The sequence below is a fragment of the Halichoeres trimaculatus genome, unplaced genomic scaffold (assembly GCF_033239565.1).
Source record: "Halichoeres trimaculatus isolate MK-OKI-2021-1 unplaced genomic scaffold, fHalTri1.1 fHalTri1_scaffold_10, whole genome shotgun sequence".
In the NCBI taxonomy this organism is placed as follows: Eukaryota; Metazoa; Chordata; class Actinopteri; order Labriformes; family Labridae; genus Halichoeres; species Halichoeres trimaculatus.
This window is the reverse complement of record NW_027437187.1, coordinates 12,730,850-12,746,289: the sequence shown is the minus strand read 5'-3', so window position 1 is coordinate 12,746,289 and position 15,440 is coordinate 12,730,850. Positions and strand designations below refer to the sequence as shown.

Here is a 15,440-nt window from a genome sequence, read left to right as displayed (position 1 = left end):
TGGATTTCTTGTGATGCAAAATGTGTAAAGAAGGCAGGACTAGGAGGCATTAACCAGCAAAGTTATCCTGCCCCGAGGTTTCCAGTGTGGTAGTGAAAAGCAAATGATAAAACATGTAGTACTTATTTTTTGGCCTTTGGGGCAGCCAAAAGCATCCTCCAAGAAAAAGAGCTAGAGCTGAAAAGATTTCTGTCTGCAGGCATGGCACAGGTACAGAGAGGAGGAAACACACATGGTAAAAGGTTGAGCTGCTGTCTGTCTGTGCCACTTTGTTTAACAGAGAAAAAAGACTCAGGTTCATGTAGAAACATCCGCTTCCCATCCAAACTTCATGCCAGACTTTCTCCATTTCATCTTGAATTCTGCGTTTATGACTTATGTTGAACTACAAAACCTGCCAGGCATGTTTTAAAAGATGCTTTTCCTCTTTCTGCTGAGAGCTGGGTCAGAAGATTGATATGCTAATATCTTTGTGCCAAGTATGAAGCTACATCAGTATCTCACACTTTGAACAGAAAAGAGGAAGACAAAGCGAGACTGGCCCATTTAAAGTTAAATATTTTTGCACAAATTGAACAAACAGATATGATAAATGGTGAACTGTCAAGATGTGGTGTGACTTTGTTTGCAAGTCAGGCTCCCTGCCCGTTTCCTGCCTAAACAAAGTGTGTGATCCTTCAATTATTCATCCTGATATGAGATGATATTGATCTTTTAACTAACACTCAGCAAAGAGGTGTGAACACTTTCAAAGATGTTAGCACTGAATTGTTGGTGTCTTCATTTCCTCTCATACCGCATTCATAAACTCAGCTGCTGTCTGGAAAAGAAATATTGGAATCAGACGACAATTATCTTTCCATTTTCTGTCTACATCATTAAATCTAGCTGTAGTCTGGAAACATACAAGTCTAGCTGCCTATCTTATAATCACAGAGTGCAAAAGATTAAATGTTTCTATGCTTCAAATAACTTATCATAAGTGCTTTAATTCAAACTCCCCTGTGTTTAAATGAAATGAAGCAGCAAACCTAAAATCTCAAAATGGATGAAAAGTCATTAATGAAAAAAAGTTTCACATTAAGTTTAAAGTGGATAACATGGTTTTAAAATGTTTTTCTTATGAAGAATGATTTCACTTGAAAAGAGCAGCAGGTAAGCGAGTGCATCTGCAGCTCACAAGCTGACGTTAGTGAAGAATAATGCTGTTTGTAAAGATTAAAGAAGCCAGTTTTATTTATTGTACCTACTTTTTGTTGCCTGGTTTAGCTTGTAAATAAATTTCACAGTTACAAAAGAGGAATGATACAGCTTTCTCTATCCTTTAATCTAAGCACACAATCATCTGACTCCTTTTTGTGTGAAAACATTTCAAGATGCTGCCTTGAAATCGAATGCTATTCAAAAAAGAAAAGACACCATGAAATCAGAGCAGACGTAGGTAAATATTTGACTGTCAGACTACTTTGTGTGTGTGTGTGTGTGTGTGTGTGTGTGTGTGTGTGTGTGTGTGTGTGTGTGTGTGTGTGTGTGTGTGTGTGTATGTGTGTGTGTGTGTGTGTGTGTGTGTGTGTGTGTGTGTGTGTGTGTGTGTGTGTGTATTGTGTGTGGTGTAAGAAGCTGCCTGCAGCAGGCAGCGTGGTGTCACTCCTGGAGAGCCCAACCTCCAGAAACCTCCTACACCTACACACCACCACATCACCACACATCATTGGTTAACAGGACTACAAGCTGACCAGCTGTTACAGCAGAGTGTTTTTGTTTTTTGCTTTCAAAGCTTGTGAAAGAACAGACTGAAGCACGAAAAAATAATCACTTAAACCTTATTTGATTTTTTCTTTTTTTTTTTTGCAAAAACAGTTTCTTTGAATGTACGCCCTCTAGCAAAAAGCAGGAAGCATAAAGACGTAGGTAACATGTAGGTGAATGTGTGTTTTCAATATTAATCTTTTTTTTAAGTTTGCATCCGCAAGCAGGTGTGCCCCTCTGTCCTTAGGTGTGTTTATCTGTCAGTCTTCTTGGCCCACGCCAGGTCATCTGAGCGTGGTTTCTGCCCTGTGAGTCGTTGGATCAGCTGCTCCATCCGCCTCCAAAAGCCCAGCTGGTCCAGTGGATAGTTACACCAGCCTGGACAAGGAGGGACAGAAAAGGACACGTCAGTCAGAAGAGATTCAGGAAGTGGTAGAATGAACTGTCAATACATGGTCTTAACAGTCACCAGGGCTGTGAAAAACTCAATGAGGGGGAAAATTGTCTACTTCAGGTTATACATCTGAAGACCCAAAAGCTGGGATCAGGCAGATATCATTTCAGTTTAACTGTTTCACAATCTCCCTGTTAGCTAAGAAAGCACTGTCAGCTAGGATAACATAGAGCCGTGTAATAATGTGTCAGGTGTGAAAGTTCAGAGAGAATTCCAGTTTAGTTTGAATTCTTACATTAGCTGTTGTTTGATAGTAGTTGAGGGGTTATTTAATGTCATTCCACAATGAATATGAAACTATTTTCACGTTATCCCACATGGATCTGCTCTGAATCTGCACCAGGTCTACCTTTATGTCTATATCAGGGTCAGTGATGCTATGACAGCTGCATTTTCAAACCTCGATGCTCGGCTGGTGACGTTCACCTTTTTGTTTTCCTTTAACAACTTCATCAACAACCTTACATCTTCTAATACACCTTAAATACAAAATGATTGAGGCTGACAGGATGCTGCAGTTTGGTAACAAAGTCAAGTAACTGACATGTTAATATATTTTCACTTTGTGTTGTGGCAACGCTCGACAGTTGGGGAATCATTAAGCTTTTAAAACAGCAATTTTGAGGACAGCAGCCCCCTGTAGGCTCTTGAGTACTGCAGGTGTAAAGAACAAGTAGTTTGTTTTTCTTTCTTTTAGATTTTAAGATGAAATATTTGCACCTGCCTTGTTGCCAAATAAACTTGGTGTACCTGAGTGTTTCACTCACATTCATATAAATCTCTTCTGTTGAAGAATTGAAAGTGTGTGAGAACAGATAAACTGATCGACTAATCGGCTGATTAATTGTGCAGATTAAAATCACTTTTAAATAACTGACATGGGCTGATGGCTCCAGAGGCAAATTCTGAAGTATAAACAAACTGTCTTTAGATGCCTCATCAGGCTGCTGTCGAGTATCGTTAGCACTTCCCCCCATGTCCAATTTGTCATTCTGCTTTAATTTTTTTCCGTCACTGTCATTTTTTTAGCATAAATGAGTGTTTTGAATCTACACCAGTTAAAGGCAAGTAATTCATAAAATGTCTTTGATGATGTATGGAATATACTGATTATGTCCCCATCAATAAATGTGACATGCTTCATATTTGTCTCAAAGACTGAAATAAAAAGTGTGACTTAAGTTTTTGATGCATTGCAAGAACTGAAATCTGAGCCATTAGTTATGTCTTTTTTTTTAAATGCTTTTAAAGATTCTATGTGACTCACATTCACCTGACAAGTACAGAAAAAATGTCTCATTTCAAGGTACTGAGTGAAAAAAGACACCTGAGTTTCTTGTAAAGAGTAAAAAAAAAATCTTCAAGTGTGGTAGGAAAAATATAGTTTATTTTCTTTTACTAAGGCATTATTCTAGTTTCATAAAACATGACAAGCATTCTTTTTTCATTCTACACGGATTTGCATATATATATATATATATATATATATATATATATATTTTTTTTTTTTTTTTTTTTTTCAATTCACGCATCATTGTCATATTTTAGTATCTTGTATTGGATGTTTTTCTGGACTTTTCAGGTGAGCTCATATTAATTCTAGTAAGATCAATTTTACTAAAAATGACTCATAAATGTTTTGTTACATTTAATTTTTTTTCAGGACGGACACTCACATCTTTGGATTTTAGTCTGATTAAAGCTGCTCTGAACTGACATTCATTCATCCAAGAAAACTATTTTTATTCCACAAAAATACATTTTAAAAATACTGATGTAAAGCCAGGGTTTAAAAATGTTACTCTGGGTGAAATTATTCAAACTTCCCTGTTAGCCCGGGAAACGTGCAAGCTAACAGGGACGCCCCACTCCAGTTTTGTTACTTTTACAAATGTCATGACTTGTCTTTCTTATCTTTAGTCATCTTTAAACACTGTCAGGTGAAGTAAAGGTGTGTTACCTGGTCATAGTCCTGCTGTGAATTTGAATTCACTGAACACCCAAGGGCCTGTCCTGCCAGGCTGTTTGCTGTGCCGTCAAACAATGAGCAGCTCAGTCAGCAGGTATGCAATGATCTGGATTTGACACTGAAGTATAAACCTGAGTGTTTGAGACAGACCAGTCCATCATGGGCCCCATATTGTGCTTGTTGCTGTATGACAGTATTTTATGTCTGTGTCCCGCAGGGTCCTTAACTTTCTCTCCACTTTATCCTTGTCTTTCTTTCTTTACGTTATTCCCATCTGCATCCTCATCCTCTCTTCTACTATCCACAAATATAACCCTGGGTCTCACTCTCGTCATCATAGACAGACTGGATTTCAGAGGAGTGAGGGGATGTGGGATCCTCCCAAGGGACCTTTTTAGCCTCAACTAACACCAAGAAACACACAACTGCAGAAACACACTCACTCACATACACTTCTCAGTCTTCATTCTCTATGGTCTCCAAACCTCTTACAGCACTCCATCGACTGTATGTTTAAGATAAATACATAAATGTATGTATGGCTGCAGGCCAAAGTACATTTACATGTTCAGATGCATACATGCATGACTGTACAATAGTCTCAGTACACACACACACACACTGCTCTGACATACACACACCTATGCTGAGCACATTACACACACATGTTCAAGATGCAGCCAAGCAGTCCCCTGACATTAGAGATGAAAATCCTTTTAACTATTATCCAGACACACAAACACACCATCTGTGCTATTGTATGGAGAGAGGAGCACTCTCTGAATCGTTGTTGAACTTTTTAAGCCCACACGGTCAATGACACCACACACACACATACACACACTGACGAGAAGCTAATAGCGACATCCACATGGGCCGTGTGGACTTAGGCTACTCCTGTCTGATGCTCATACGCTTCTACCCATGATGTGTTTGCTTAGGGTGCATGCTTTACCTGCAGGGTTGTGTATGTGTGTGTGTGTCCCTCCAGTGACCCTCTTCCAGGTGAAAGTTGGTAAAGCAGCCCGAGGTTTTGTTTAATTTCACTTTCTTTCCCTTTTTCTCTCCTGATTGTCCTTCTTTTACCACACTCTCCTCATTTTTACTCGAAATCCCTGCTTCCTCTCCATCCTCTCGTTGCCTCCCCCCCACCCCCTGTCCTCCACCCCTCTGCCTGTGAAGTCCTATTTGTTAGAACAGACAGCAGGTTAGCATTAAATATACATGGGGATTGTCAGCCGGTGGCGAACACAAAGGCAGCTAGGCGGGCCCCAGTGGAATCCAAGCCTGGCCCAGGCAGGCAGGCTGGGGGAGTGGGGGCCATCGCTGTCCCCTGTGGGTCTCCTACTGCCACCAACCCACCTCCTGCCACACACACACACACACAGGTTAGAGACCAAGGGGAGGTCAAAAAGACTAGTAAACACACAGATGCTCCAGTATGCAGATGTAAGTGAGGGTGCGCGTGTATAAGCACTCACTTTCCCGGCGCCACCCCCCTTCAACTTACTCACACACATCTGTCGTCCGCAGGGGCGCAGGGTGACGTACAAACCCTGTCCCCCTTGTGTATCCTCCCTCTTTCCTCTCCCTCCCTCTCTCCCTCTCACCCAGATGCATGCAGAATACTGAATGTGTATCTGTTACGGAGGCCTCGAGTCTCTGAAGACACACACGCACGCAAACAGAACATTGTCTTTTAGTTATTTATAAGGAACCAACAGAAAGACAGACACAACCGCCATTTTGTCCCAATCTACTGAGGATTGTAAGCGAAATTATTCTGGAGTCATCAGCTGCAATTATGGAGATCTAAAATGGCCGCCCACTTGATACACAATGAAAAACCTCAGAAGTCAACCTGTCCTTATGTGTCCTGATGCTGTGATAGAACAAAGCGAAAACCAAACACAGGTTCATTTCAGGTGGGACAGTCCCTAAATGATTTTATCTGATCAAATACACTTCATTTCTTTGCCTTCACCTTAGCTCTCTGATGTGGTCAGCGATGGCAGTACGCAACCTCCCACCAAATGACACGACAAACATGCACACAAACTTTGGTAGACTTGACCTGGAAAGCCAAGGTCACCCAACAGGTACTTCTGCAAATCCTCTGTTCCACTAAGCTGATTATGTTGGACTTAGAGGTAAGAAAACATCAATAGATAATTATGTGAGTACATATGGAAGCACTTTCAGAGCATTTTGCCGAACAATTCAGTCAGGAACAAGTCAAAAAGCAGCAGCCGATGGGTGCAGCACAGGCTTTGAACTGTGTGTTCCTCAGCGCTGTGGATAGAGGCAACAGAGCCAGAGAGACTGAAGCTGTCTTCTTCAATACGTTCACTTTATCATTGACAAAGACTACAAAAGCCATCATCGCTGGAGTAGTTCTTGGAGAGGATGGTGATTTTACTTTACAACTTTTTCTGCCACGCAAGTAAAGAAGTCAGATGATGCTAGTTTGGCCAACCTGTGGCCCTTTGCCTTTCAGTGTGCAGCTCTTTGATCCATTCCTAAAAAAATATATATAGATCTATATATAGTTGTGAGTATTGGTGTGATGATCAATCTAAAATATTGATATATTGATGCCTATGTTGGGATCAGTACTGATCAATACATGGCTGATGAGATTTATACTTAAGTTTCAGTTTCTCTTCTCTACATGTGCTTTCCTCAATCACATTTGCTCATAGCTATCTCAATAGATAGATAGATAGATAGATAGATAGATAGATAGATAGATAGATAGATAGATAGATAGATAGATAGATAGATAGATAGATAGATAGATAGATAGATAGATAGATAGATAGATAGATGGAAATGTATTGATTTTCTTTTTATGTCATTTTGTTTATGTTTAAGAGGAAGTGCTTCGTAAGACCACGTGTGTGATGAGGCTCTTTGTAGTACCACGGTAATTTTTGTGGCTCTGGGTCTCAGACTTTATTTCAGTTCCATATTCTTAGTGAAAATAAGCAAGTTATTTTTGTGAAATTGCCCACAGGAGCAAAAAATTAGTCCTGACCAAAAGGTTATCGCTATTTTCTAAACTTATCCAGTTCAAACATTTTCTGTGAATCATTAAACTTGTTTATGTTTGAAGAAGTTGTCCCAGCTGGAAGCAAACTGTCCAAATACTCTGTGTTCTGCACTAAAATACAAAGCATGCTATGACACTGCAATATGTACTAATGTGTAATTGCAACACATATCCACTGAAATACAAATCTTGGTGGTTGTTTAAAAGAAATGGCAGATTTAGTCCAAGGAGGTGCATTTTATTACATGAAAAAAATGGGTGTTGCTCAGATTGAGAGTTTAATAACCCTAAGACTTACATTGGTCATGAAAGATTTATACCTTATTACACTTACTTTTGTCCCTGTTTAAGTTTAAATGCTATGCATTTGATGAGTGATTTACAGTATAGTGTACATTTTGAGCTCTTACTCTGAAATAGAGATCACATGAGAACACAACTTTGTTCAGACTGATACAACACCAAGATAGCACATTGATTTGTAATTTGAAAGTAAAATACTGGAAAGGAAATAAAAGGTGACATAAGATCTTGGGTGAACTCAAAAATGAGTTTTAATATTTGTGAAACACATCAGGTGCAATGGTCAGCTCAGCTATATATGTATTTTGTGAGCCTCTGTGTTGTTAAGATGAATTTAAAATAACCGTACTGATGACAAAGGAGTGTAAGACTCAGACCTTCTGATCATGGTAACCCTGCAGGTACACTAGCAACAGGCCATGGTTCTAATTCTCACCTGTGGTAATACAGTAGTACGTCTCATGTGGCGAGACATGGTGGATTCGATGATGTTTCCGTGGCAACACCAGATGCCAGTCCTGAAGCAGCGTGACCCAGCGTGGCAGGCCGAAGTAGGAATGGCTCCACTTGTGTATCTGATTAGTCAACGTTACGAAAACGGCCAGGGCAAAGACGTAGCAGTCCCAGGGATAGGACGCCGCCAAGGCCTCTGAAAGGTGACAGAAGACAGAAAGAAAGAAAGAAAGAAAGAAAGAAAGAAAGAAAGAAAGAAAGAAAGAAAGAAAGAAAGAAAGAAAGAAAGAAAGAAAGAAAGGGAGCGAGTAAAGTTAATAGAATAATTGATCAAACTGTTTAATGTAATGAACAGGGCCAGCATGAAGGCGTAGTACTCCCACTGCGAGGATGCTGGCAGGAGCCTCGGAGAGATGAAGAGACAGAGGGGGAGGAAGAGGAACGGGGGAAAGAAGAGAAAGAAGACAGAGAGATGGGGAAGAGTGGCAGCAGGGGAAGACAAAGACAGACAAGTGGGAAGATGAGGAGAGAGGGTAAAAATAATCTGCAGTGTGACACAAAGTGAAAATGACACGATGTATCACAGTGTTTTTTAAAGATTACCGACTGTTCACCAGGAAGAGAGGCCAAGCAGAGAGCAGAAATCTGACATCAGTATATTTGACTTTTCTCACATTGTTCACACTGTTCATCACAGCGCTGACACCCCAGCACTGCAGGCAACATGAGAAACATTTAAGTCCATCAGTCAGGGGTGACACACTCTTCACCTGTGTGTCATCACAAATGAAAAAGACTTCTGCAAATTCTGTTGTTAGTTGAACAAGTGATCATCAAAGTAACTCCAAAACATCTTCCTATTCCCTTTTGAATGTTTAAAGAATTGTTATGTCCTTAAAAAACAAAGCAGCGTTGTTACAAATTCATCCAGGGAGCGGACATATAGTGTGCTGTGTATTGATGTGATATTTAGATGAAGGTTAGGCTTACTGAGAAAGTCACACTATAACAGCAGCAGGAGAGCATCATATTTTAATGTAATGGATTTCGAAAAAGATACAGGCCACAACTTCACACCGTGAAAGGCCATTAAAAGCTGTAAAGCTATGGAGGAAGAAAAGGGACACTGAAACAAAACATAGTTGGAGGTAAGACCAGCACAAAATATGAAATTCTTCTGCTGAATTGTCTCTCTTTAATTTTGACCTTATTTTGAAGAAAAGTCAGATTTAGTAAAGTAGTTGGTCAGTCCATTTTCAGTCTATAAAACAACCCTTATGCAGTAAATCACATTGTATGACTTTCTTTTTTGAAATCAAAAAGAGGGAAAGGAAAAGGAAAATGAGGGCAATGAAGGGTACAGGACCAGAGGGCTGCCACTTTGGCTGTGTTCACACTGCAGGCCTCAATGCTCAAATTCTGATTTATTGCTCAAACCCAACTTTTTGTTTGGTTGTTCATTTTTGTACATTTTTTGTGTGGCCTGTCTGTGGACTGCAATGTGAACTGCTCATGTTCCTGAAGTTATTCACATGATCAGTTAAACATTAACGTCACACACAGAACTGTGTTAATGGAAACAATCATGACCCCAGGTATTTGGAGCTTGTTTTGGGCATGCTTTGCTGCTTGTCTGATCCCCTCCTGTTTCTCTTCCAGCTCTCCACAACGCGAAACACAAACGCATATTTATAAGTTTCACTTTCACTTCTCTCCGTTCCTCCCATCTCCATCTCTGTCTTTATCATAGACTGTATAAAACACAGACGTAGTCTCACGACGTCACCTGTTTGCTTTTGAAATGAAGAATGAAGCACACCGGCTATCGCGGCCCTATTGGTAGTGGCAAGGGCTTCATGTCTAGCTACAGGGCGCCTGTCGGTCACATGACCCTGAGCTGTGCCTCTGATTGGGCGAGCTCGCGATCTAAATATCCTCTGAACGACCGAGTTGGAAAAAAATTCACTCCTGTACAGTGTGTGCCAATAGTAAAACTAGCGACTCAGACAGGAGACGTTTTTTTGAACCAGGCTGTAAATAGGTTAATTTCTGCTTTGGAAATGGCTTTTTTTGGCTTGGTGTCTATGTGACTTCTGCTACTTTCCTCAAGCGAACACTCGAGAAACAGCAGAATTTAGCACTTCTGCATTGTCTTATATTCTTAGACTGGAGGTTGCCGCTTGGCATTCTTCCATGTTTGTGTTAACTAAGCGATACTTTTGCTCCAGAATGACGTCAAAGATGCATTAAATGCGACCTGGCTGTTCAGACTGTGGTCATATTCAAAAATGATTTGCATCAGATTTGGTATCATATTTGAAAGTGGCCTGAATCTGATTTGAAAATGTCAGATTCATTGTGACCTTTGCTGTTCAGACTGTCAGAAACAAAGCAGATATGGGTCACTTTCAAGCGAAAAAATCAATTCAGGTCACTTTTGACTGCAGTGTGAACATAGTCTTTGACTCATTGGTTAATAGTGTATCCGATCTTTAGAACTTTACAGTCTTCAAGCTCATGACCTGTTGGGTTTCTCATTCTCTCTTCCCTGTCTCTGACTTAATGAAAAATCTTGAAAGCTTTTGTGTACTTTTGGTTCACTTGAAACATACCTTGATGTTTCTCTTCAATGTCATAAATAATTTTTATTCCAGCATTCTGGTGAGCACACACCAGTAGCACACTCTCAGGCAGGTCTTTACAGTTTTATCAGGATTAATGCAAATCTAGATTGCCCCACATTTACAGAGCCTTGATGTGGGAATCTTGGCTTTTAGATGTTTAAAAAGTGAAGCATGCTTTCTTTTGTTTTTGTTTTGTTTTGTTTTTTCTGTTACACATTAAAATAAACAGAATTGTGAGTATAAAATGTCCAAAAAGAGTCGATAAGTTGTGTAGTCATCCTCACTAAATGACATCTTTGATAAATTAGAAAGTATTTCAGGAGTTCCAGATGTATGTGGGGGGACTAATGTTACCCGCTGTAAGGCGTGACTGGTCAAAACCACAGACTGTATAATAAAAAGGATTAGTCTACAATACCTGTCTGTTCCTGATACACAGTAATGAAGCCAATCACTGGCAGGGGCCTTACTGGAAATGCTGACTCAAGAGGTGGAGTTTGAGCCTCCTAAGTAACACCTGTTTGGCATCCGTAAGTCACATAAACTGCGCCTTAGACTAGACAAACTTTTGATCTTTAAATCTTTTAAACGGCTAAGTAGAAAAAAAATTCTCGCCCCATACAGCGTGTGCTGTTAGCAAAGTAAGCAATTCAGAAACTGAGCCTTTTTTCTTGGAACCAAGCTGTAAATATATATATTTTTAATTGTCTTAAAAGTTTGGGTTTTTTGGCTTGGTGTGTATGTGGATTAAGGTCTTTCTGCAGTCAGCCTCAAGTGGATACTCCATGAACTGCAGCTTTTAGCACATCCACATAGGCTTCATTTTTCTGAACTGAATGTTGCCCCTTGGTCAAACATGCCAACCAGAGGACAGCCCTTCAATCCAAACCCCATCTTTAGAGATCTGTACAAATCTGTCACAAGTTGCTGAGCCCAAAATGTAATAAACATTTGTCAGTTTAATTACTTTTTTGTAAAAAATTACATTTGTTGTTACAAATCGGGCTCTGACAGAGTTTATTCAAACAGGCAGTTGAGTCTCCTGACACTACCATGCATGAAAACAGTCTAACATTGGCTGACTTGTTACACACTGCGGTCTTTCTCTTGGTATGACTTACAGCTGTCCTCTCTCTCTGTCTTCTTCTACCACCTTCCTTCTCTTTGCTCAAAACAGCGATCTCATGACCCCTGTTCAAGTGCAGACATGACAGCTGGAGATGTCACCTCACGGCTCTCAGCTCTCCCCTCCGTCTCTATCTCTGTCTGTGTCTTTGTCTGGTGACCGCTTGACACCACAAGGAGCTTGACATGACAGGTTTAGATGTCATCTTACCACTACATGACCCCTCAGCCACCGCCACCCCCCACACGCTCTCCCTCCTTCCTTCTCTTTGCACTCTCACCCTCTGTCTCAAACTCTTAGCGGTGACCTCTTATGGTGCAGACATGACAGGTGTAGATGTCACTGCATCTCCCTCTGTCTCTGTCTGGTGACCTCTTGACTCCCTGCGGTTTGTGACATGACAGGTGTGGATGTCACCTATGAGTGAACTTTAGTCCTGCTCTCTCCCCTCTAATCTTCCCTCCTTCACCCCCATTAAATGCTCCCTGCTGTGGACGAGCAGCTGACCTTTGCAAGTCTTCCCTTTGCTTCTCAGTTTCTTGGTGTAAAAACTCCTCAGTCATTTTTACTTCTATCAGAATTTCCAGTCTGGGTTCTTTTTTCATCTTTCATGCCTCAGAGTGTTATAGGATCCCCACTTTTCGATCAAATGGATCATCTTCAAACGCTTGACTTCTCCAGTAAAAGGCAAAATTTTGGCATAGCTACATAAAAAAAGTTCAAAAAAATTAAAAGAAAGGTTCACAGATATACTGGTGACTACATGATGCAGCTCAGTGGTGCTTTGATGTAATCATGATTACAGATGGGTACCGAACCAGGTACTTTTAAAGGTACCGACTAGGGATGTCCCGATATTACATTTTCACTTCCGATTCGATACCGATACTGCAGCATTGAGTATTGGCCGATACCGATATTAATCCGATACGATATCAGCATTTAACATGCATACTTTTATAACTTATTTTGTAGTATGTCTGTCATGTTAGAGAAGGCTTGATTAAGTGATATTATTCAAACAAAGAACAGTAGTCAGCAACAGTAGGTACGAGGAAAAACTGATCCATTTATCATTAACCAATGGGTAACAGAAACTGCTTATATCGAAGATTTTAGATGCATTATGATACGTTAAGATTGGAACACTGAGTGTATATGCTGTCAGTTATAAAAAAAATAAATAAAAATTGGTATGGGCCCAAATGGGAATCGGCAGGTCAGGCTTTTTAAAGATCGGTGAACGGTGATCGGTCAGAAAACTGTGATCAGTGCATCCCTAATGATTTTTACCTTTGATGGTCTTTGGGTATGTCTGTCAATAGACTTTCTAAAATCTAACAGATAAATGTGGATAAAATGCTCAAGTTTCTGCTCAGCAGTGACTGATTTAATATTTAATACTATAGGCTTCTTATGCATTCAGTTCTGAAAGTTTACCCAGTTTGGACAAAGTCATTCCCCATTGGTTTTGATCATTTTAATACACTTTTACATTACTAACACAGTGAGCCCACCTGCTGTTACGCTAAATCACTCTTTAGAAAATGTGGCTTCAATTTCTTGAAGGCTTACAAAACACACTTTGGATAAAAAGTTTGAAAAGGAAAAGGCAGGAGAATTCGATGTGTGAGCAGAGTACAAAGGTGCAGCAGTGTGGAATGTGGGGGAAGGCAATGTAGGAGGAAAACACTAAGACAGGGATGAGGAATAAAATATATTATAAAGGTTAACTAGTGATGATGATCTTGAATCAAAAATAAAGGAAGGTACAGTGTCCAGCAGTGTCAGATGAATTGCAAATTAAAAATGCTTGCACAAAAGAAAGAAAAACAAAAGCAACCAGTTGAACAAAAAGCACAGGTCAATGTCAAAACACAAATGATGTAAAGCCATAGCAGAAGTTAAAAGGGGTCAGCTATAGCATTTTTTTTTCAGACCATTATCCCTACGGACACAGGAGAGTTGTGAAAGAAAGTAAAACATTGTTCTCTTTTTTAACTTCAGCTATGATAAATAAAGCTTTGTAGGGGTCTCACCTTGTGATATTCCTTGTGATATGTCTGGGCCTATTCTATAAGTACCAAAAAGGGTATCACAAAGTAAGACCTATAGGAAGTATATCTATCGTAGCTAGAGTTAAATCAGAAAAAGTTTTTTATTCACTTATACAGCTTGTGTTGTGTGTTTAGTTTAGTAAACCGTCCGTTACAAAACAGCTAAAGTTGACCTTTTTTAACTTCCGTTGTAGCTGTACTTCCATCGTGTTGTGGCTTTTGCATTTGTGTTTTTTGTAGGGCTGCACGATTATCGCAATCGCAATCGCAATGTCAGCACATGCAATTCAGATTTTTCTCCATAATAACCAAGCAAGTCTGTACACTCATCATGACACAACTTTTTTTATTAAATCGCAAGCACAATCGCAATATTGTCCACCTAATCGCAAATCGCATTTGTTTGCCTTAGTGTTTTTTTGTTTATGGTGTTTTTTTTCCTTTTGCAAATTGCCCTGACACCTATCAGCCACCATAGTAAGGTCTTTATATCCATGGTGGTTGACAAAGCACAACACAGATTCTTGTAAGATACCTAACCCTGTGTAAGTGCAGCTGACAGAGCCTTTAACCTGTCTAAGTGCTGTAAACACCCCCTGCTCTCTCCTTCTTACTGATCAGTGACCTCTCAGCTAAAGTTAAAGTGCAGACATGACAGGTGGGGATGTCACCGCCTTAATAACAGGTTGCTCTGTTTCTCCTGCTGATCCCCCTCCTCCTGTCCCTCCCATCCTGCCCCACACTCATAAGGTCAGCACACATTGCCAGCAACACTGCCCCATGACTTTCCATCACTAGTGGACAACACTTCTGCCAGTCAGGGCTTCCTCTGATACCTTTCAGCTCTAAGTCACTGCAACAGTTTGAAAGACTCTCTGAGGTTAACCTCCTTGAGTCCTGACATTCCCTGCAGCAGCTGCTGTAAACGCAACACTGAGGTAGGCTTGTCCGTAAGAAACCAATGAAGAAAAACTTTTGTGTTGCTGCTGTATCAATCCCCACTGCTTTGTTGGTGTCTGTGCAGAGGAGGAAGAATCTCAAGGGATAGCATGAAGATCTGCAGGTGTCACACCCCAAAGCCTCTCACTCACAGGTGTTAAAATGTGCAGAGAACAATTTTCACAGAGAACACAAACATCAGAGCTTTGAAACTGTCATTTACACAGTCACAAGAACAAATATCATTCCTCTTTTTCCTTACCTTGATTTATTGTGAATTATATAACATTTGGCAAATTATCTGTGTAAGCTTTTTTATTTTACACAGGTCAGACTCTGATTGAGTCCATTATTTACATAGTGGGCTACTTTAACTCCGCTGCAGGTGTCCCCTCAGTCACTATTCTGTCTCACAACAATATCTGGTTGGATCCATGACTTTGTGGCATACTTGTACCATCACTGTAACTGGTTAAGTGTTAACTCCTGTATAAGTTGATAACGGTTTCAGTTTTGCAAAGGCATTTAAATAAAGTCCTAAGTTGCAGTTTGTGAAAAAAACAAATAATTTTGACAAAAGTTTTTCATTTTTGCTGTAAATGAATATCAGGTTCAGTTATTGGTTACCATTCTCGTGAACTGATCTGTATTAGTCATCAGCCAAAAAAACCCCAATATCACTCAATTCCTAATCCGAAGCCTCATGTGCCCCAT

The 15,440-nt window shown here is 40.1% G+C and overlaps 1 protein-coding gene across 1 annotated transcript in view; it reads right to left on the bottom strand.

Annotated features, from left to right (window-relative positions):
* Positions 1-559: 559 nt before the first annotated feature.
* Positions 560-15,440, bottom strand: part of LOC141796931 (plasmanylethanolamine desaturase 1) — a 52,676-nt gene continuing 37,795 nt past the window's right edge. Inside the window, exons 5-6 of the mRNA XM_074678271.1 lie at positions 7,964-8,176; positions 560-2,127 (exon numbers count right to left, since the gene is read on the bottom strand). Coding sequence (XP_074534372.1) covers positions 2,003-2,127; positions 7,964-8,176 — 338 coding nt within the window. The 3' untranslated portion in view covers positions 560-2,002. The remainder of the gene's footprint in view (positions 2,128-7,963; positions 8,177-15,440) is intronic.